Source organism: Ochotona princeps, chromosome 24 (genome assembly GCF_030435755.1).
Source record: "Ochotona princeps isolate mOchPri1 chromosome 24, mOchPri1.hap1, whole genome shotgun sequence".
Classification (NCBI taxonomy): domain Eukaryota; kingdom Metazoa; phylum Chordata; class Mammalia; order Lagomorpha; family Ochotonidae; genus Ochotona; species Ochotona princeps.
The window spans coordinates 9,536,431-9,559,053 of NC_080855.1; the positions used below are offsets into that span (position 1 = coordinate 9,536,431).

At 55.0% G+C, this 22,623-nt stretch overlaps 1 protein-coding gene across 1 annotated transcript; it reads right to left on the reverse strand.

Moving 5' to 3' along the window:
* Positions 1 to 2,378: 2,378 nt before the first annotated feature.
* Positions 2,379 to 22,533, reverse strand: SLX4 (SLX4 structure-specific endonuclease subunit). Its single transcript, XM_058681082.1, has 16 exons — positions 22,242 to 22,533; positions 20,173 to 20,923; positions 18,381 to 18,605; positions 15,625 to 15,814; positions 14,022 to 14,234; positions 12,543 to 12,751; positions 11,803 to 12,098; positions 11,538 to 11,654; positions 11,136 to 11,361; positions 10,753 to 10,841; positions 9,844 to 9,990; positions 8,744 to 8,910; positions 5,859 to 7,984; positions 4,167 to 4,269; positions 3,152 to 3,550; positions 2,379 to 2,867 (listed from the first exon to the last, which is right to left on the reverse strand). The coding sequence occupies exons 2-16, from the start codon at positions 20,528 to 20,530 to the stop codon at positions 2,522 to 2,524; spliced, it is 5,211 nt and encodes a 1,736-aa protein (XP_058537065.1). The 5' UTR covers positions 20,531 to 20,923; positions 22,242 to 22,533; the 3' UTR covers positions 2,379 to 2,521.
* Between the last annotated feature and the right edge of the window lie 90 nt (positions 22,534 to 22,623).

Genomic DNA, 22,623 nt, shown 5'->3' on the forward strand with positions numbered 1-22,623 from the left:
GGTCGTGGAAGTGCAGAGCCGGCAGGTGAATGACACAGGGAACAAACAGAATGCCTTCCGGTACCAAGCAGCAGACCAATTAACAATGGAGACCGCTGAGTTAAGGGGGAGGGGAGCTCCTGGGGTCTGGTTTTTCCTCATCAGGCAGGTGGGAAGCAGCAATAGTTGTAGAACCCTTGGGTGCATTCAGCAGTTTCTTGGACTGCTGTTGGTTTGTCCTACAGGGCCTGTGCTCAGGTGATGGAGGGCAGGGCACCTAGGGGCCCAGTGGGAATGCCTTGGTGCCTCCCTGTTCGGAAGGTGCTGGGAGGGTGTCCCACTGAGACTCCTGGCAGGCATAGCACCCGACCAGTGGACCAGTGGCTGCAGCCTTGGCTGTGGGGTGCAGCGCGGGCATCTGAAACCAGGCTGCCCACAGGATGCTGGAAACCACAGGCGCCTGGGGAGTCTGTCACCTGAGGCAGGATGCACGCACTTGCCATTTCTCCTTTCAGGGCTTGCAGTGGGTAGCTGCTGAGGAGAGGCAGCTATTCCACTCAGTCCTGCCGTCCTTGCCTTGACTCCGCTCAGCACAATGCTCCATGGGAAGCAGGCGGGCTTCTCCCGGGGGCAGCCATATAGAGGGGAGGGCTCTGCAGCCTTACTGTGGACGCAGCTGCTTGGGCAGGAGCTTTGCCCTCGCTGTCACTGTCACGATGGTAAAGGCATGGGATTTCTGCTTGCAAGGCTGGGGGCCTTTCCCTGTGCGCCTCCTTGCTAGGGGTAGTAGCTCCTTGCCTGGGCTAAGGCCTGGGCTGTGGGCCAGGCCAGACAGTGTGGTCCCTTCCCAACTCTGATTTGGTCACAAGTGAACTTCATAGCATTGGAATGCAGCCCTTGTCCCTGCACTGTCTCCCTCAGGCAGGGCAGTGCTTCTGGGAGGGAACTCCCAGCTGCCTTGTCCAGGGAGTGGGCCCCGAACCCATAATGGCAGCCGCATATGCCATGTCCTTTGTCAGGCGATGAGCTGGGCCCAGTCCTGCTGGCTGATTTCTGTGGGCTGGGCCGGGTTCCTCTTCCAGACCCCAGGTGTGGTGGTTTTATCACTGTCACCATCACTGCCAATGCAGGGCTTGTTCCCCCACAAAGCAGCATGGCCCCGAGACAAGGCAATGCTGCTCAGCATGGGATTTGGGGTCCTGTCCCACTCTCCTAGCTGAGCCTTGTCCACTGAGCCGCAGCACCCGAGAGCCAGCCCATCAGGCCTTCTGCTCTCTGCCCATTAGTCAGAAGGCCGTAACTTCCTTCCCGTCAGGGCTCGGGGCAGACATCCCACCACAGAGTCTGTGAAGTCCCACAGGCGACCTCAGGCCTGCTGCTTGCAGAACAGCTCAGCCAGGGCCAGGGAGCAGAGCTGGCACAATATCCACTGCCATGTTGGATCAGCAAGAGCATACACTAGGCTCTCAGCTTGCTTCTCGCTGTCCACCTTGCTGGATGTAGCCCTCAAGTCAGAGCCTGGCCCCGCAACAGGCAAAGGATGGGCCTGTGTCTCCCTGCAGCCCACAGTAGCCCTCTGCAGCTTGCCCTGTGAAAGTGGGCTCTAGTGTAGGAAAATGTGTCTGTGATGACCCTAAGGCAGGCCAGTCCTGAGGCCTCACTGCAGCTACCTAACGTGGGAGTGTGGACCCCACAACATATGTGTGAATGCAAGCCTGGGACTCCCTCCTTCCCCACCCCATGTATGTTTTATGATAGGCCAGGGACTTCCCACCCCCCAACAAACACATGACAACAGCAGGCCTGGGACACCCCTCTCTGCCCCTGGTATAGGAAGGTATACAACATCAGGTCCAGTTCATGTCCCATTTCCCCGGGGAGCTGTCTGGAGTAGCAGCCCAAGGATCTATAAAGCCTTTGATTTATTGCACGTCATATAAAAGCAGCTGCACCACATGTAAGACAAGCACCTGGAGCCTCAGACTCATTCTTGGGGCCTTTGCTTGTGCTTCCTGGCTGCTCCTGGAGCTCTCACAGCTCTGGGGACACGATGCAACCTGCTCAACCTGCCTGGGCTATGCTGGGCCTGGGGGCCGTTCAGCGTGGAGTCTGCTGGTAACAGTGAGAGGGCCAGGAGAACTGGCCCCTGGTCACATAGTGGCCAGGGCTGGTGTGAGTGCTGAGGCAGCGGGGGCCAGTCCTGGCCTGCAGCTCAGGAGGCACTTGTGAGCCACAGGGCATGCAGAGTGGCCAGTGGGGCAGGATCAGGCCTTGCCCAGGCCAGGAGGGGCAGCCCACTGGGACAACATGAGGCAAGGAGTAGGGGAGTACTAGCAAGGAGTGGGGCCTTCATCCTGCTGCTCCCAATTCCATCCAAGAAGCACAGTGGAGAGGGGCTGGCTGTGCCCTTTTTTCCACTGGTGCTGTGCTTAAGGCTGAGACACCTGTGGAGGCCTGGTGGCCCTGGGCATCCTGGCACCTCACACACAGGGGCTTCTGGTGCTAGGTGTGACCCCTGATGGTGGAGGTCAGGCTGCAGCCATCACTTCTGCCCACCTTTCTTCTTGCCCACACGCTGCAGCCTCTTCCTGTTGAGCTTCTCCTTCCGGGCTGCAGCAGTGGTGAAGGTGATGCAGTGAGTGTCCAGGATGTCCAATAGCTTGCCCATGGTCACGCGGATGCCATTCTGCTTCAGCTCAGCCTGCAGTTCAGCCAGCTCCAATGGCTGGTACAGCAGCACCTTCCGGTGCAGGGCCGGTGTGGAGCGGATGTAGCGCCTCACTGCCTCCTCCACGTCTGCTGCTGGCATGGCTGCCTGGGAGGCACTGACCCCCTCCTCCTCATCACCGGCTGACTCAAGGGCTGCCCCAAACTCAGCGGAGGAAGAGCTGGAGAGAACAGACGGTGATAACTGTGACACCCACTCCCTGGGGCCCCTGAGAAGGGCCCCGTGCAGCCTGGCACCTCGGTCCTGACAGCAGCCAGCCTGTGTAGGGTCCCCTGGGTAGGGAGGCACAGGGCATGGGGTCAGGAGCTGGGAGGGCTCCAGGCCCTCAGGGGTCTTGGCAGGAACAGCCCCTTACAGCTGTCTGACCTTCCCAGACTCAAACCCAGAAGGCAGTGGTGGCTTCTTGGCCCCAGAGCTGCTGACCCTGTCATTTCCATTAGTTACCTTTGTGAGCTGAAGGAGCTGTCACTGCTGTCCACAGAGGTGGCCACAGATTCCTGGGAGGCTGGGAGATGGGTGTCCCCCTCAGGGTCTGCTGGCTGGCCCGGGGCTAGGACACCACCCTTGGGCTGCTGCTTCCTGTGTCGGGGGCTCTTGATCTTTGAAGGTCCCTTGGAACTTTGAGGTCTGGGGCCCCAGGCAGCCTCCAGCTGGGTGCAGCCCTCAGTCCCGGCATGCTTGGAGGTCTCGGTGCTGTGGCTCTGGCTAAGCGGGGTAGCCAGGGGCACCTCCGAGGCCTGGATCTCATCCTCCGAGTCGGACTCCAGGGTCTGGTGTGTGTACTGGAAGATCTCCTTCAGTTTCAGAACCATCTGGCGCTTGGGCAGAGGCCGGACTCCAAACCTGCATCAGAAACCACGGGAGTGTGAGGCCTCCACCTCACAGCCTGTATTCCCACTTGGTGCGTTTTCCATGTTAGTAAAGGGCAGTTATAAGCACATCCAGTGATAGCTGTGTGTGACTCAACTCTTGGGGGCCTGATTTTGAGAAACACTTAGAGTACAGTGTCTGGGCTATGTGCCAGCTAAGCTTACTGCACAGAGTACTCCACCAGGGATGACCCGGTTTCCTATAGAGTACTCCAAGGAGGAGTGTCCCATGCTTAATGTGACTTTCCCCAGGTGCCAAAGGGCCCAGCAGCCTCACGTGGATGGGATCATTCAGAGTCTTTGGACCAAGACTCTCTTGCTGCACTGTTAGTGCTGTTATAAGGCTCCATCCTATGGAACATGGAGACCATGTGCAACATGCCTGGGTGGGGGGCAGTTAACCTGCAGGAGTCTCATCTATTGGCCTCTTCGGTCCCATGACTTGGGAGGCCCAGGGAGTTCACCTGTGCCCTGGCAGTGGCACATGCTCCTTGAAGGGTAGACTGCAGAACCTCGCAGCCGAGCCCACTGACCACACGGGTGTCCTTGGGCTGAGCCCGATCGCATGCAGGAGGAAGAGCAACACTGACCTGTCCAGTTCTTTCCTCAGTACCGGTGTCTCCATGATGGAATACCTTGGCATTGGAGTTATGGGTACTTTGGGGGGCAAATTCTTCTTCCGATTAGCACCTTCTGGGTGAAACAGAAACAGCACACATCTTAGCTCACGGGATGTGGACTTACCGCTCTGAGCCTGCACGTGGAGCCACCGCAGCCAGGGTGTCTCTCCTGCCCCAACGACCTGTGCAATCACACTTGGAATGGAGGTGCCATCTTGGAAGGCCATTCATGGGCCTTGTGGACTGTGCCCTGCACAGGGCTGATGCTGCGTGAGAGGCACTTCTGAACTGGTCAACCATTACATTACAGGAACCTCAAAGTGCCTTACTGTGCCGTGACAACTTGAGACAATCCCTGTGACCTGCCAGTGCTGGTGGCCACCAACAGGCAGACCTTAGTATTAATTTTATAATTCAACAATTAAAAACAGGTAAAGGATCTACATATGCACTTCTCCAAAGGACTTACACAGCGGCCAGTGTGGTGTGGTGTGTGGCAAAGCAGGGTAAACTGCTATCTGTGGTGCCAGAATCCCATATGGGCACCAATTTGGACTCCAGCTGTCACACTTCCAATCCAGCTCCTTCCTCCCATCCAGGGAGACCTGGATGAAACTCCTGGCTCTTAGCTTTGGCTTGGCTTAGCCCCACTGAGGACATTTGGGGAGTAAATCAGCAGAGGTAACATTCTTTCCCCCTCCCTCTCATTCTTGCCTTCCAAAAAAAAAAAAAAAATGCAGGGGTGACTGTTGACAGGGAGATTTATTTCTGAGGTGACAAAAATGCCTGCAGTTAGTGACGATGGTCACATAGCTGTGAGTGCACAACAAAAGCCACCAACCTGTGCCCCCAAAGAAGGTGGATTTGGGATCTGTTCCAACAACTAGGCCAAGTTAGGAACACAGACGTTGATTTTTCATGCACTTTAGGACCAGTGACCCACAGGAGAGCAGAGGCTGTCTCCTGGGAGACGCGCCCATTCTTCTGTCACTTGGGTCACTTTGTGGCCTGCCATGAGGCCTCACTGGAATCTGCTGCCCAGGATGCCCTGTGGCAGGGTTTGTCACCCCTGGAGCTGGTGAGAAATGCAAATTCTGGGCCGCTCCCGGCCTCCCCCTCCCAGAAGCTTCTGTCCTGGGAACAGCAGCTCTGAGGCTCAGTGGCAGCCCCCTCCTGAGGGACCAGGAGGGTGGGCTCACTGCGTATGCCCCTATGCCTCACTCAGAGCACTGGATCCTTCTGACCTGCCAGTTCTAGACCCTTCTGCCTGACTCCTTACGCCCTGCATGCTGTTCCCCAGGTGCACCACAAAGGAGCAGGAGTCAGCACCGCATTCCTTCTGACAGCAGAGGCATCCCACTGGTGGAGAGGCCGCGTTCTGTGGGCCCAGTAGGCTGGGTACTCAGTCGGTGCAGCTGGACACTGGGTGAGTGCTGCTTCCCGCTGCTGGAGGAGGGTGAAGGTGGCAGCGCTGGTCCCTGTCCCGTCTCAGGCACAGCTGAGGCTCTATAGGTACCGGTCTGTGGTTTGGGACAGGGGCTTGCAAATATGGGTTTCTAACCAGTGCCCCAAGGAGTGTCAGGATGCAGGCCATTTAGGGGACACTGACCTGCAGGCTCAGGGTGTGTGGGCCCCCCAGGCCCTCCCAGTCCCTGCACTCACTTTGCATCTCTGACGCAGCTGACCACTGAGCTCCATTGGCACCTGGGGTCCAGGCTGCAGGAAGAGCTTTTGGTGACCTCTGTTCCCCGCCGTCCCAGTCATCCCAGAGAGCCGAGTTCAGAAAGCTTGGTCTGCTGTTCCCCAGGGAGCTGGCCAACAAGGATGTCTCTGGGGACTTTCTGCCATGGGTGGGTGGGGTGACCAGGAGGCCAGGAGCGTGACCAGCACTGTAGTCTGGGGCCTCCTGTGCCCTGTTGCAGGGGCTGCTGGTACCCAGGGGGCCCGTCCGCTCAAGGTTCACCTGGTCAATCGGGATCGGGGAGAGGGGCTCGGCGTGCCAAGAGCAGTCGTCCACCAGCACTGGAGGGTCACGATCCAGCAGGGGGCTGCTGTGTGCCTGCAGGGAGGCAGCCTCCTGCTCACCCTCACTGTCCTCCACTTCTACCACTTCACTCGCCTCAGCCTGTTGGGGCCAGAGCGGCCTGGGCGGAGAGCATGTTGGGAACTGCCAGGTGAAGTCAGGGAGGCTTCCCCCAAGGCGACTAGGGCCCAGTGGAGAGGAGTGCTTGGGGTGCCTTGAGTGGGGCCTGGAGGGGCTTCTGCAGCCCCAGCCCCCACCATCGGATGCCCCCGAGGTGGCAGGAGCGTGGGCTGCAGCCTGGGTCTGGGACACGATCACCGAGAAGGTGTGCGCAGCTCCCCTCGCCCGGGGGGTGTGCGCAGCCCTCTCGTTGGCTGGAGTCCTGGGCCTGAAGCTCATGATTCTGGACTGGGATGAGCAGTCATGGCTCCTGCTGACCAGCGGTGTGGCAGGCACCAGCCACGAGGTGTCCGTGGTGCTGTCCTCAGGGTTGCTCCTCTCACAGAGCCCCTCCTCCTGCAACTCGGCTTCTCCTCCAGGCGGGCTCTGGGCATGCTCCAGGTCCACGTCCACGTCGATGACTGAGAACAGTTCTGCGGACTTGGAGCTCATTCCTGACACTGTCCTTTCTTTTGGGGAGCCAGCAGCATCCAGCACGCCCTTGGCTTGCTCCAGTCCCAGCTCCTCGTCAGAGTCTGACAGGAGGATAACCTCGCTTTCCTGGCTCCGGGTGCAGGGAGGGCTCAGAGCCCGAGAGCTGAGCTGCTCTGGCCTTGACTGGGTGAGGTCGATGGATGCCAAGGGGTCCCAGGCTGTCAAGGTCCCCCTGGCTTTGTGTTCTAGCTGGGTCAGCGAGGTGAGGACGCTGCTGACCCTCTTCTGCAGGGAGGGTGCGTGTGGAGATGGCAAATGTGTAGAGGCTGCTTCAGGCAGCCCTCCATGCGACTGGGAAGAAGCAACATCTGTGTGATGCAGGTTTAGACGTGGCTGGCCAGGACTCCTGGAGACCGGGTGCTGCGATGGCAGGGAGCTGAGGTAGGGTGGTGATGCCTGCTGGGAAAGCCCTGCCCCCATCCCTCTGATGGCGCCGCTTTGCTGCTCGCCACTGTGCTTTGTCTGGGATGGTTCTGAGAACTCTGCTTGTTCCTTGCGGTGGACAAGGGCAGACTGTGAGGGTACTTCTCCCCGTGCCCAGCCACTCCAAGAAGGGCTGGGGGAGCCACAGTGACTCCCTGACTCCACTGGCGCTTCTTGCTCCTGTGTCCCTGCCTCCTTGGCTCTGATGTGGCGCTGGCCCCGCAATGACCGGCCAGTGCGTTGCCTTGTGTCATCCTGGTGTGGTGAAGCCTTGGCCCCTCCCAGCACTGAGAACTCCGTTTGCTCAGTTGTTTCCAACTCCTCAGTACCCTGCATGCTTGCCAGGATCTGTGCAGATTCCGGGCTATCCTCCCGGGGCTGGGCAGAATCCTCGTCTATGGCTGTGGCCCTTTGCCCCTGGAGAAGCTTCCGCTGAGTTGCTGCAAACTCGTAGATCTCCTCCATTTCGGCCTCGTTCACCTGTTCCCTGTCTCCTTCACCGTCCTCGGGGTTCATCGGGGTCTCTGCCTCCTCCTCACCGTCCACCCACACTGACTTCAAGAGCTCTTGGAAGTTCTCCACTCTGCCGGCACAGCTCTCGTCCTCCTTCTCTGCCCAGTGTTCCTCCTCTGACTCCATTGTGGTGGGCACTTGCTGGCATAAGTGGACAAGGTCACTCACGCCAAACCTGTAATAGGAAAACACTGCCAGTCGTGCCCACACAGCACAGGCACCTGGGCAGGGAGAGATGCATTCTCAGCCACCCTCCTTTATGGCTGTGGTGACCTGGGCAGGCCTCAGCCGGCCAAGCAGGGTCTTCATGAGCTGGGAGCTGGCCCTGGCCTTTCCCTGCTCTGAAGACAGAGCCCATGCACCTGCCCAGAAACACTCCAGGCCATCTTAAGGCACATTCACAGACATGAGGGGTGCATCCACCTGGGTGTGCCAGGACAGCAAACCAAGAAACTGGAGAAGTGGAGAGCACGTGCCCCTCAAGGCAGTGTGCCCAGTGTCGGCCCTGGCAGAGTGCACCTGTGGGCAGGCAAGCCCAGGCACCTGCTTACAGGCTCAGCGGCCCAGTGAACCCCAGGGCCTGAGCTGTTACTTCTCCAAGTATGTGTGGAAGGGCTGAGGTGGCCCTGGTTGACAGGGCTTCCTCAAAGCTCTTAGGCCCTGGCACGAGGGGGACTGCCTCTTCTATGCTAAGCTGCTATGTGTACACAAAGCCGGTGAGGCTGCTGAGGCAGGGGCTGGAGCACGCATGACCTCCATATACACTTCCTCGGCCCTGGCTTGGCCATTGCAGCCATCTGGGAAGTCACTGAGCAGACAGAAGATCCCAGTCTCTCTTTCTAATAAATAAATCAACTCTTCTAAAAATTTGCATGAACAGGACTCAAAGTTCTGCCAGTCCCTGAGGCTAGCATACAGGGGAGGGGCCCCATACCTGAGGGCCAGGGAACTGAGGTCAGGGGCCAGGCGGGGAGACAGGCTGGTGTCCGCAGTGTAGAGGTAGCGCAGGAACGCGTGCAGCGCCTCGGTGCTCACGTCACTCAGCAGCACACGCTGGCCCTGGGCCCCGTCCTCCATGGCGGAGAAGCCTTCGCTGCTCACCTAAGCGGGGGTAGGACACAGTGAGGCTTCCTGACGGACGGTGGAACCTGGATGGTGTGCAGGGTCTAGCACAGCCTGTGCAGCTCTGGCCTAACACAGCACGGGCCATCGCTGGACCAGGAATTGTGTGGGTCAGGTCATGACCAGTCTCTTTCTTCAAAAGCCTGTTAGGATTATCTGTTCAAGAACCCAACTAGTTGGCTCTTGACAGACATGTCAAGGGCTCTAGAACTTTTTGACAGAGTTCATGCAGTTCCTGCTGTTGCTTAAGTCGAACACCAGGTTAGCCTGTGTCAGAGCACAACTCCCTGAAGACGTCAGAACCTCCTATGAGCAAGATCTCTCGTGGGGCAGGCATCTGGCACAGTGGTCAACTGGTGCTCATCCTTGGGTTCGAGTCCCATCTCTGCTTCTAATCCCAGTGTCCGACTACCATGCTCAAGAGTCTGAATCCCTGTCATCTCCTTGGGCTCCTGGCTTTGGCCAGGCCCAGCCCTGGCTACTGTAGCTATTTGGAGTAAGAAAGCAGATGAAAGATCTCTCCTCTCTCTGCCTTTCAAATAAGCATAAGAAATAGAAATAAAGTCAGGAAAAAGGACCAATTGTGAAACTTTATAATTACATAAATTGAAAGAGGGAAACAATTCTGGAGAAAAAGGCTTTCATTCAACACAAACAGAGAATGTGAGGTTTCCCAATCCTGAGTTCATCCCCTCACACCAGCAACTCAATGTGCCTTTGTCCTCTTTTCCACAGAAATGGGACCCTGACTGCAACAAAGGAATCGAGCTTGAGTAGGAGAAGCAGGGTAAGACCCCGGAGAGGGTGGTGTGAGATGGAGGGGGGCCCAGCAGAGGACAGGGAAGGGGTAGGGTGGGAGGGAGAGTCAGGTGACACAGAGGGAAGGGAGCCACCCAGTGGGCACATACTCACATACTGAATGAGAAGTGGGCATCGGGCATAAAGCACAAACTTGTGGGCGTAGAGCACCTCCCCACTGTCCGTCTGGAACTGGACGTCACTCAAGTGTGGGTTATTGACCATGGTGCTGAAGTCGGCGATCAGCAGCCCAAAGGAGAGCTGAAGTGGGACAAGGAAGAGGCATCAGCCCTCTGCCACCACGGGACCTGGCTAAGGAGGGCACCTCCCCCTCTTCAGGGCAAGCTGTGCTGGACTCCACTTTGTCACTGTGGGCACTTGGCAGTCCACATTGATGAAGATGCCAGCCTTGTTCTCAGGTCCTACTGCCCACCATTCCCTCACTGGCACAGGGAGGGAGCAGCAGTGGACAGAGGAAGGACAGTTGAGATGTCCTGGTAGCATCCAAAGTTCTGCAGTGCTGGATGAGTGGGGACTTGGTGCTCAGAGCAGCTTGGTGCGAAGGGCCCACAACCCAAGTCCCAGTAGCTGGAGAACCATTGTCCATGGCCATGCACAATGCCACTGCACTAGCCTGTGTGGGGTGTGTGGCTAGAGAAAATGTCCTCATGGGGCAGTGCCAATTCTGAGGGAAACCACATGCTGAGCCCACTCCTACACACACAACACAGGATGCTGCACTGTGAGTCGGAGCCCAGCCCCATCCCCACACCCAGCAGACAGCTGTGCAGGGCCGCTGCACGAGCAGTGATCCTGGGCTCCCAGGACTAAACAGGCTCCAGGACAGAAGGGACAGAAGCCTCCTCAGCAGTGTCCAGGGGCGGCCTCTGCTGTGTCCATCTGCTGGGAGGCAGAGCTGCTCCTCAGAGACCTGTGGACTGGAGCAGGGCCTGGGAACAGCAGGGGGCAAGAATAGCCACAGCCCCCATGTGAGGTGCTCATGTGGGAGACCCCGGTCCTTACCAAAGCATGGTCGCCTCCCTCAGGGTGCCTCTCCTTGGGTGGCAGGACAAAGCCAGTCAGTGGGAGGCTGCAGGGTACCACATCCAGCCCTGAGAGGAGGGGTCAAGGTAGAGATAATGTCATCTCTTGATGACATGAACAGTCAAGATGATAGCACCCACCCCCACAGGACAGGCTGCACCCCAGTGTGCCTGGGGAGGAGCAAATGGAGGGTGTCTCTACATACAGGCTTCCTCACGTGGACGGCTGGCTCTGTGTGCCCGATGCTGGGGAAAACCGGGACAGACTGCCTGTGCTAGTCACTCCTGAGCCAAAGCTCCCAGAGGGAATGTGCCTGCCCTGCAGCACAGGGCTGAGCCACTGCATTCTGTCTGGCGTCTCACCTGGGGCCCTGCCTGAGCTGGCCAGGTCTCCACTGCTGGGCTCAGGGCTGGTGCTCAGCTCCTCCTGTACCAGGTCCACGAGGTCCTGCAGGGCCTGGTGCTCCCTCTGGGTGGTGGTCAGCGACAGGTCTTCAGCCCTGTGGCCTGCACTGGGACTGCTGGGGAGATCAGGTGGTCCTGGCAGGTCTGGCTGTGGCTTCTCAGGTGTCAGTGGCCGGGGAGGCTCCTGTGGGTAAGTCAGGGTGACTGCGGCTGCTGTAGAGCATCAGCCTCCACACAGGTGCAGGGCCCCGCGGAGGACCGAATGTCACTGTGCTGCTCTGACTGGTGAGGCCATGCCTGTTACATCCTTCTCTGCAGGAAGCCAGGGGCCTCAGGAAGAAGAGACTCGCCCAGACCCACCTGCAGGATGGTCTGGAACATGCATTTTGAATGCAGGTTCCTGGGTCCCTCCTCTGACGCCTCATGCCAGCCACACTCTGAGGAAGCATGCTCAGTTCTGGACATCAAGGGTCTTTCCTGGGAGACACTCAGGTGCTACAGAAGGAAGGCACGGACGCGCCCCTTCACCCCCCCCCACCCCACCCGTGTGCTGCCCAGTGTTGGTAGAGGACCTCCCACCTGTGCCCCAAGCATCTGCATGTGTGAACGGAGGGGCAGGGCTCACCTTGGTGGGCTGCTGGGGCACGATCGGGGGGACCAGGTTGGCTGTGTAGAAGGACTCCACAGCCCAGGCTCCGGTCAGGGCACTGCCCTCCCACAGGAAATTCTGCTTCCCTGCTGCCTTTCTCGACTCTTCCTTCAGGATCCTGCTGGCTGGGAGTTGTGGCGTGCTGGACATTTTCATTTCCTCCGACAGGAGCAGGGCCACGCGGTCCTCTATCTGCCTGCCTGTGGTCTCCGAGTCTTGGATTAGTAGCTGCGGGGGAGACGCTGGGGGTTTCTTCTTGCGACTTTTCTTCTCTGGAGAGACCCAGAAGTGACACGGTCAGCAGTGGAACCTGGAACTCTTTCTCTCTCTTTTTTTTTTTTTTAAGATTTATTTCTTTTTATTTGAAAGGCATATATACAGAGAGGAGAAGAGACAGAGAGGAAGATCTTCTGTCCACTGATTCACTACCCAAGCGGCCACCACAGTCTGACTTGAGCCAATCTAAAGCCAGGAGCCAGGAGCCTCTTCCACATCTCCCATGAGGGTGCAGGGTCCAAGGCTATGGACCATCCTTGACTTCTTTTCCAGGCCACAAGCAGGGAGCTGGATGGGAAGCTGGGCTGCCGGGATTAGAACTGGTGCCCATATGGGATCCCGGGCACGTGCAAGGCAAGGATTTTAACCACTAGGCTACTGCGCCAGGCCCAGAACCTGAAACTCTCTTGGCCGAGGCCACTGCTCCTGGCCACACATACCTGCTCCAGGTCGAGTCCTCTCTGAGAAGGCGCTCTCCAGCCTGAGGGCTGGTGCGGTGGGGTTCTGCTCCATCTCAGACCGGGACAGGGCCATGGCTACCAGCAGGTCCTCGGATGGCGCCTCAGGCTGGCCAACCTTCCGCCTCTTCCGTGGCTCCTTCCTGTTGGAGGTTCCTTTCCGTTTCGAGCCTCCAGGGGGAATACCAATGCTAAAAGGTGGCCAAATGGAGAAATTGGTGAGGCTCAGAAGCACCCACGCTTCTGAGGCCAGGCCCACTGCACCTAAGAGGCCTCCTAGGATGGCTCCCCTTTGCGGTTGGGGTGGGTTGAGAAACTAGCAGAGGCATCTGCTTCTTCGGTTCTCTCTGTGTCAATTCTCCCATCTCTGAGGGCATTCCACAGAGGCCGAGAGTTCAGCCAGTCCAGGCAGGGCCAGACAGGACACTGCTCAGCGGGTCCTGATGTGGTGCTGCACACCCCAGCTATGGCGAAGTCTGGGACAGTCAACACTTCCTGGCTTCCCAGGCTGGCTCACTGGATCCTGTGGCCTTCTGCCTGTTCATATGCCCCAATAGCAGAGGTGTTCTCACTGGGCAGCTGCTCCGTGTGGGGCCTGAAGGACAGGCTGGGGATCTGTGTGCAGCAGCCTCTTGCACTGGAGGAGGCAAGTGCAAGGAGCTCCCGGCTGGGAAGGACACACAGCCCCACAGGGGCCTCGGCCTCTGGTTCTAGTGTGAGCTCACACTGGCCACCGGGCCTGGGACCACGGGACAACCTCAGATTTTCCTCCACAAGGCCTAGGTGAGCTCAGATCCAGCTCCAACTTTCTGTGAACCTGTGTGATAACCATGGCCTCTCACCAGGAGGCATGTAAGCACAAGAGCCAACACTTGTGCTTCTGGCCAGACACCCCCCAGGTTTTGCCTCAGGGGAGAGGAGGTGCAAGGTCCCTCTGACAATGGCCAGTTATAGTGGCTTTCTACTGTAACAAGCTGCAAGGACCCCTGCACAAGGAATTACACCTGTCGGGGATATTTCATCTGAGCCAGCAGTTTTGCTGCCAAGAGGCGTGCAGCAGCTTCGATGATGTCCATCTTAAAGCCTGGCTCCTGACAGCTGTCACAGCAAAGGAACCCAAGCCCGGGGCAGTTGGGGGCCCACGCCGCTGGTGCTTCCTAAAGCCAGGCTCAGTGCTGGCATGGTGGGGGCAGTGAGGCACCAGCACAGCCTCAGCCACCTGGGCCTGTGGTTTGCATGCCAAGGACCCACTTCCCTGCAGTCAGAGTGCCTCCTGTTTTAACAGCAGTAATCCATGCAAATTTTCTATCAAGGGGCCTGTGGTTCTGTCTCATCACCCTTGAACTGTGTTGAATAATCTGACATTAATAAAAATGAGACTACACTGAGGTGAGATCCACACTGTAAGACAGCAGTGGATGAGGAAAAGTGAACACACGGCCCTGTTCACAGGTGACCCACCTGGCTGAGGGAGGGGGTCCTCCTGCCCCGGGCTGGGCCGTCTGCAGCCGCACGGCCTGCAGCAGGAGCTGGGGGCCAACCTGCATCTTCACCGCGCACTTCTTCAGGTGGCTTGCTCTGCTCTTCAAGGTGAGAAAAGGCTTGCCGCAGATGGGGCACTCGGGGATCTGAGGTGCAGGAGGTCTTTGTGCTTGTTCTGCCTTGTCTAAGCACCTGGAGAAAGACAGGGAACCTGGGAGGTCAGCCCTCCCTGCAGCTGGGATGCATGCCAGCACGGACACACTGTAACCGTGCAGCTAAATCCTGTGCCATAAGCCAGTGTACTCTTCACAGCCCCGGGTTTTCTAGCACTCAGCTTAAGGCTTTGGTTAGATGTCTGCTAGCAAAGGTGGCTAAAGCTGCCAAAATGCCCTTAGGTCCCAAGGATCTCAATGTGGGTGAAAAACACCCAAAAGATCCGAAAACAGGTCTTGGCCAGGAGCTGGATTGCACACAGTGGGTTATAACTCAGCATGCAATGCAGCATTCCGTCAGTGCTCCACTTCACATACAGCTTCCTGCTTATGTACCTGGGAAACTGGCCTAAGTCCTTCAGTTTCTGCTACCCATGTGGGATACAGGGATGACGTTGCAGACTCCTGGCTTCGGCCTGGTCCAGTCACAGGCACTGTGGCCTTCTGGGGAGTTAACCGGCAGATGGAAGATACCTTTCTGTAGCTACATGTGTTTCTGTAAGTCTACCTTTTTTTCCTTTCTTTTTAAAAGATTTTATGCTTATTTAAAAGTCAGATTTTTATAGAGACAGAAGAGAGACAGAGATCTTCCATCCACTGGTTTTCACCCTTAATGACTACCAACAACTGCCAGGAGCTTTTATTGGGTCTCCCAGATCGGTACAGGGGCCCATGGACTTGGGCCATCCTCCACTGTTTCCCAGACCACAAGCAGGTAACTGGATGGCAAGTGGAGCAGTCAGGATAGGAACCAGCAGGCATGGGATTAATGTGCTAGGCCACTGTCCTGGTCCCACTCCACCTTCAAATAAATCAACCTTAAAACACATGTCTAGAGTAGCTCACTCTCAGGGCCCGAAACACAGAACGGGGTGAAAAGCTCAAGATCGAAGTGTGCACACCAGGGGATTTTTAGGCATGAAAACAAATGAAGTTATGTGCTACCTAATGCTTTGTGGCTAGCAGTAGGTCACATACACAGCCTGCTTCTGCAATGTTCCACGGTCCAGGGATGTCTGGCCGTCCTGGTTTGTTGAAGGACACTGGTGTTCACACAGTGAGGAAGCAGTTGCTAACCATACTGATACTTACTTTGTGGATGAAACACAGTATTAAGAGGGCAGAGCAAAGGACAAAGACTGTATTACTCCAGCTGCACAGTGCCTGGAGAAGGCAAATCGACAGACAGGAAGCTACCAGTGGCTACCAGGGGAGGGAGGGAGCAACAGGGAGTGACTATTAATGGGCTGGGATTTCTTTTTGGGTGAAGAGAATAATCCAAAATGGAATGGTGACAGATTCCCACTAGGGCCTGGGGAGACCCTGGTTCTGGCTACACGCATCAAGGGGACAGGGCACAGGGTTCCCACCTGTTCATGTGCTGCTCCCGTCGGACCACGTTCATGGTTGAGAGGTTCTTTTGACAGATCTGGCAGAAGAACAATCCCTTCTCCTCCAGGCTGTCATTACATGCAGATGCCGCTTGCTGCCCACACTCCTGCTGCAGGGCCAGGGCCATTGCAGCGTCACTGTCTGTGGCTGGGAGTGCAGGCTCACATCCTGTGAAGTACCAAAGGGCGTTGAGCACTGGCCCCAGAGACGGGCATCCTCGGGGATCTCTGCTGTGGGGCCACTAGCTCACTGGGCACGGACACCAGGCAGTGAGAAGAAACCCGACAGGGCCAGCACTGTCACATAGCAAGTAAGGCCCTGGCTTGACATGTCAGCATCCACAGGCATACCAGTCTGAGACCCAGCTGTTCCACTTCTGATCCAACCCCGTGATAATGTACCTGGAAAAGCAGCAGAGGATGGTCCGGGTGTTTGGGCCCTTATACCTCATTGAAGACCTGGATGAAGCTCCTGGCTCCTGGCTTCAGCACAGCCCCAACCATTGCAATCATTTGGTGAGTGAACCAGAGGATAAAAAAATGTTCTGTTCTCCACTCCCTGCTTGTAACTCTGTCTTTTAAATACATAATATTTAAAATGATATATATAGAGAAGCCTGGAGCCAGTACCACCTGCAGAGACCAGGCACAAAGGGGCCCCTGGAAGTACTCTTCTCAGACTTTACCATTCATACAAATACTTGGGAACCTTTTAAATTGTGGTTCCGATTCAGGAGTTGCAGGTGGAGCCTGGAACCCAGTTTCTAACGGCTCCAGGTGTGGCAGCAGTGCTGTGGCCCAAGACCACTGAGCAGCAAGGATGCAGGGAACCTGCCTTTCACCTCCCCCTCTTCTGCTATATCAGGTGCTATAGGTTCACAAGGCTATGCTAGTGAATTTAAGTGTTTTGTTCACACTTCAACCTTTCCTGCTGCTCACCTTTAGCTGCCTGGAGAGAAGCACAGTGGAGGGAAGTACCTTTGGTGGGTCAGAGTCCCTTTCTTAGCAACAGACCCAGCAGTGAGCTGACTCTGCTGTGTCAACACTCCCAGTGTAGCCCATCTGGCACTGCCAGGGTGGACCCTTGGCACATGAGCAATGCACTTAAGGGCCATTGCCAGGGCCTTCCACTCCTGCCTACCAAAGCCAGAAAAGCAGCCATGCACCTTCATCTTGCAGTCTCTTCCTGAGCATCTGTCTGGCACGACGTGAAGGTACGAGAACTGCTACATCAGAAGCAGGCAGGGGCTGCACTTGTACTCCTGTGCAGTCACCCATTGCTCTGGCACTCTGGGGTGACCTGAGGCTCCTCATGTTCTCAGGGTACACTCTGCCAACCCAAGACCAGGAAGGTTTTCTGTTTCTTCTCCTTTCGCTGTTTTCCATGAGAGATGAGGACCCATCTTGCTTAGGGGACAAGAACAGGACCAGCTGCCATCCTGTCTCCTGCAGTGGTCCAGTATGAAGTGCACCGGAGAATCACTGCTCCAAGCGCTGAGCCTGGAGCCAGTGAGACCTCTAATGTCCTCACTATGTCCCTGTGTCACAAGGGCTACTGGAAGGGGATATGTGACACCATCAGGAACTAATAAAGCAAATCCAGAAAGTGAGAAACCATGTAAGACAACTAGCCTGGGCTTTTGAGAAAGTGTCATAGTTGGGGGGTTAGGGGTATAGGAGGACATGAGCTGCTCTTGAATTTCAACCTTCAGAGATTGCTGGGTTGTGTAAGATGAAATGTGCAAGCTTATGTTCAGTCCTTGTTCAGGAAAAGAACAATTTCGAAGGGTATTCTTGGGGTCACTGGGGAAATTTGTATATAAGCTGAATACAAGGTGATATAGCTGAATTGGGCATAATGCTGCTATTGTGGTTAAGAAAGTAAATCTTAGGAAGTGATGTCACAATGTCTGTAACTTTCAAAAAGATACAGAGGCATAAATGTATGTTGGTGCCTGGCATAGTAGCCTAGTGGCTAAAGGCCTTGCCTTGCATGCATCCAGGATCCCATATAGGCACCAGTTCATGTTCTGGCTGCTCTACTTCCTATCCAACTTTCTGCTTATGGCCTGGGAAAGCAGTCAAGGGTGGATCAAAGCCTTGGGAATCTGCACCGCATGACAGACCTGGAAGAAGCTCCTGGCTTCAGATCAGCTCAGCTCCAGCTGTTATGGCCACTTGAGGAGTCAGCTCTGTCTCTCTTTCTATAAATCTGACTTCACGGGCTCGGCAGCGTGGCCTAGTGGCTAAGGTCCTCGCCTTGATCCCATGGCTGCTGGTTCTAATCCCGGCAGCTCCACTTCCTCTCTATCTCTCCTCCTCTCAGTATATCTGACTTTGTAATGAAAATAAAATAAATCTTTAAAAAAAAAAAATCGGACTTCACAATTAAAAAAAAAACAATATTTAAAAAAATGTATGCTGGAAGTATTCTGATATCAGAATCACAAAACCAATTAAGATCTGCAAAATTAAATTAAAAACAAAATGCCAGCGTAGGGGATTCATTTACACCGTAAAAACTATTTAAGGAAAATTTTTCATAATAAAAAAAAAGGGGGGGACGTTACTTCTGTCACAGAACCTAAGTCAGAAATGACCCAGGGAACCTTCCAGTGTCATGCTGGATCCGAGAGGTGGCAGGGTACACGTCAGCAGCACCTGCTGGTTCCTTGTGCCTCCCTCCTTCCAGAGTTGGAACCTGGCTGTTTAGAGGAGAACCACGCTTGCCCTACCGTGCCCCGTGGTCAGCTCCTCTCCAGGGCTCTTCAGGCTATGGTCTTCCAGTGCAGCCCTGGGGGAGCACTCTTCTGAGGCATGTTTCAGGCGCTCCGGGTCCACTCTCTTGAACTGCTGCATTCGCTGCAGAACCAGCTCTGCCGTTCGGGTTTTGCAGGAGCTCGGAGTTGCTGTGGTCAAACAGGGAGGAGATGGCCGGCAGTCGCTGTCGGGAGCACTCTCTGGCAAAAAAGAAAATATTCACATGTATCTCTTGTAGCTAGATGGTGCCATCGGATACAGGTGAGGCGCAAGGTTCAAGTGGACCTTTCCAAACTAGTTCTGATTCCGACTGCAGAGTGCAAACTGTTGTTGGCGACCTTGCTGCTTGTGGCAGTGCACACACAATTACTAGTGACACAGGGGCATGAGTGAGACTCAGCAGGGTCTGTGGCCACACAGCCATGAATACGCTGCAGACTCCTAAACTGCACACCTAGAGTGACTTCTATGGATGTGAATCTCTCTATAAAATTGTTAATCAAGTATACTAATGACAAATGTTTATCTCTTTGTAGCTTTTTCTCCTCTAACTTGGGACACAGATGGCAGTACCGTTCCACGAACCCTGTGAAGTTGTATGGCAATTCAGGTGTTTGCAGGTGGGTATAATTTCCTGGGAAATCACAGTTTTGATCAGATTCACAAAGGAAGCATGAAGGACCAAGAATATTACAGCAACACTACTAAGTCTCCTTGTGCTGAGACCTTGCCATCACTGTCCTGAAAGGTGACACCGTTAATTGAGATTAGGAAATAGAGGTGAGGAAATTTTAGGTGCAGAATTCAGGAACCCAGAGGCTCTGTGGTGTTTTACAGGCATGGCTGATTGCTAGTTCCGCATGAAGAATGTCTGCTAACCCTAGGGCTCACTGCACCAAAGGGAGGAGGACGGGACAGCTGATTCACACAAACAAAACCAGAGGAAGAAGAAACACGTCTATTTCAGCCATGAAAACAAGGACCTGAAGGTTTTCCTAGGACTTCAACACTTATAGTTCCCCTCCCGCCCATATCCTCAGAAGCTGAGCCACACTGCCTGGGCTATTCTAAGTTACCTATCTTGGACTAAATTCAAGAAAATTAGAGAAGTTGCATTATTTGCACATTTGTGTAATTCACGTGAACCACAAAACTGATAAACAATCCGAGGAAATTATCAAAAAGCAGAGGTCCCAAACATTATCAGGTGGACAATTCCCACATTTCTAACAGTCCCAGGGCTAGATGGTTATTTTAGTAAACAACACAAGGCCAAACTCGCTCATTACACAGTGTCCACAGCAGTTTTTCTCACTCAACAGCGGCGTGGAGTACAGTCAGCCCCCAGTATCGTTGGGAAACTTCCCAGGACACCTCCTACCCCTCAGGATCCCCCAAATCCACAGATCCTCAAATCTCCTTTATAAAATGGTATGGTATTTGCTCATGACTTACACATATCCTCCCAGATGCTTTATATTTTCTCTAAATTATTTATTAATCCTAATACAATGTGAATACTATGTAAATAACTTTTTAAAAACTATATTGTTTAGATGATGATGACAAGAAAAAAAGCCTGTGCCTGTTCAGTGCAGAGTGATTGTTTTCCTCTGATATTTTCCTCCTGCACTTGGGTGGCTACAGAGGGCCAGATGCTGATGATGCTGGATGGCCCACCCAGGGCCAGCATTCACTCCCTGCTTGTTTCCAGAGCTCCCCAGCCCCTGGTTTCCTCCCTGCAAAGGTTGGCTCTTGTTGGCTTACCCGTTGGGGTGTCCTGTGCTCTGTCACAGAGCCCAGGCTGACCAGCACCAGGGGCAAGCACGTCTCCCTCCCCATTGGCAACGACAGCCAGCTCATTTTGTTGCTCTGTGGTTTTCCTTCTCATTTCAGCCCCAGGGGCTTGGCTGCCAGAATGAGCAGAATGAGGTTTCTTTTCTCCAGGGCCTTGAAGGATCTTTGTCTTGGGGACCGTAGGTTTGGTCTTTTTCAGTTTGTTTATCCGAGTGCCACTGCGGCCCTTCAGTGTCTTGTCTCCAGACACTTCCTTGATTGCTGGTTTTTTCACCCTTTGGAAAAAGCTGGCACAGAGTTCTCTAAAATCGTCATCGGACTCATCCATTGCCTGACTAGCCTTAGGGCTTTCAAGCTGGTCTTCAGAGGAGTGGGGGGCTGATCTGGAGCAGGTGCACAGAGGAGAAAGTGGCCCCTGTGTGAGCCTCCCTGAGACTCACTCACACCCACAGCTTCATTGAGAGTTCTGCTTCTCACAGAGAGGCATGGAGAGCTCTCAGTTAAACAAAGTATTGCTTTGCTCTACAGAATGATGCAAATGTCTTTATGGCCTGTGGTTAAACAACACAGTTAAAGCTTCTTTCTATAAAAAGTCATAACTGATAGGCTTTTTGTGGTCAAATTGATGCCTCTGAAATAGAATATATATGATCTGGATACTCATACAGCTCTTCAGAATCTCCATGGTGATAAAACAGATTTGGTGTATTTAATTTCGCACCTGTGGAAAACCGAAAATGTTGAAGTGCAATTAAACAGTGTCATTGTATGCCATTTTTCCCTGAAGAAGGTACAAATATCCATGGGGGTATGGGAACAATCTTCAGGGTAACAATACACAGCACAGCCTCCAGTAACAATCTAATCACCCCACAGGGTGTCAGCAACACAAAAGAGGGATGTGAAAACCTACTGAAGCATGTTCTCCCATAGGCAGAAAAAATGTGCATCTTAGGAGGGGGTTTTTACTGAAATTCGAGAAACAAATTTCATGAAGGGCAACTGCCATAGAAAACAGGATGACTTCCTAAATCTAGGGAAGCCATCTTCCCAGCTCTCAGTCCCTCAGCTGCAGAGATTCTATCAGCAACTGCAACAGGGAAAAGGGAGAAGGGATGGGAAGTGCCCCCAACACTCAAGAGAGCCAAGGCCACTTGGCCTGTAACAGCTCTCCAAACTCAAACACCTAGGAAACCGCCAATCATGCAGCAATCCGCAGCAGGGCGGACAGACCCAGAACCTGCTATGTCTGCCTGGTGCGCCTCACCTTCCACGCCTCCTCGGAGGAGGGCTTTCCTACTCTCAGGTGCACCCTCACCCACGGCTGCCAACCAGCGCTCACTGGCTTCACAATGGCGCCTACCATAGGTTATAGACACATGGCATTGTCGCAATAACTGCATGCCTCCTGCCTGCCAGGCATTGTTCAGCTGCTTTTCAAGTCTTGAACCTATTTGAAAAACAGTTCAAATTCTCACAGCTTCTGAAGGGGCAGGCAGGACTGGGAGCCAGCCCTGGCAGGCTGGCTCTTACCTTTCCACTCACAGACCATCGCTTCTGCACTCAGAGCACTGCTTCAGGAGGACACTGACTAACCTCTGTGAGGCTTCTCTTTTGACTTCCACCAAGTGTGCAACGGCTATTTGTTGAATTCCTGAACTGCGAAGTTGGGTTTCCCCAGAGTGAACAATCAAGTGGAGGGCTAAGAAGCTGCAGGAGGAGGCAGGGGCAGTTTGCCAGGACCTGCAGTGCCAGGCTAAGCCAACGCAGCTTTATCCCCTTGGATGTGAGGGACAGCCAGGAAAAACTCCGCCTCAAGACTGTGCTGTAGCAACATCAGTTGATGTGAGAAGACAGGTCCCATCTCCTATGAGCATTTGTCGAGTGACACACGACTCCTAAAACGCTTAAGTTTCCAGATAGTAGGGGTCTTGGGCCTCCATAGCTTATTACCTAACTGAATGAATGAACTGGTGTGGGCCGGACCCTCCTGCTTCCCTCAGGCGGCTTCCTTCGGAAAGGGAGTTCAGAGAATCTACCTGGGAAAGGACTGCCAACGACGCTAAGGACTCCACGGCCAGGCGGAGGCTCCCGATCGCCGCCCTGATCTCCTCTGCGGGGGCACCCGGGCACTCTCCCCACAAAGCGCCTCCTGCCTGAGGTGACACGGCTGCAGGCCTGCTAAGGCCAGCGGATCAGGGAAGGAAGGAGGTGGGCGAGCAGGGCCCTTCTCCCTCACGACAGTACGGCCGGCCCGCCGTGACAGGACCTCCGGTACGCGGGTGCCAGCCCTCAATACCGACTCCTCCTACCTCCCGCGCGCGCCGCGGCACCTTCTCAACGGGAACGCTCGTACCTGCGCATGCACCGCCGGACGGCTCCGCCCATGGTGCGGGCGCGCAGGCGCAGATCCTGCCTCCC

What these genes read in the sequence shown, in the direction of transcription:
- SLX4 (XM_058681082.1), bottom strand. Translation starts at nt 20,530, where the DNA reads ATGGATGAGTCCGATGACGATTTTAGAGAACTCTGTGCCAGCTTTTTC. An exon ending in TGTTCCAGACCATCCTGCAG is followed by an intron (nt 11,362 to 11,537) that starts GTGGGTCTGGGC and finishes ACTTACCCACAG; the next exon opens with GAGCCTCCCCGGCCACTGAC. An exon ending in AGGGAGGCGACCATGCTTTG is followed by an intron (nt 9,991 to 10,752) that starts GTAAGGACCGGG and finishes GTCCCACTTCAG; the next exon opens with CTCTCCTTTGGGCTGCTGAT.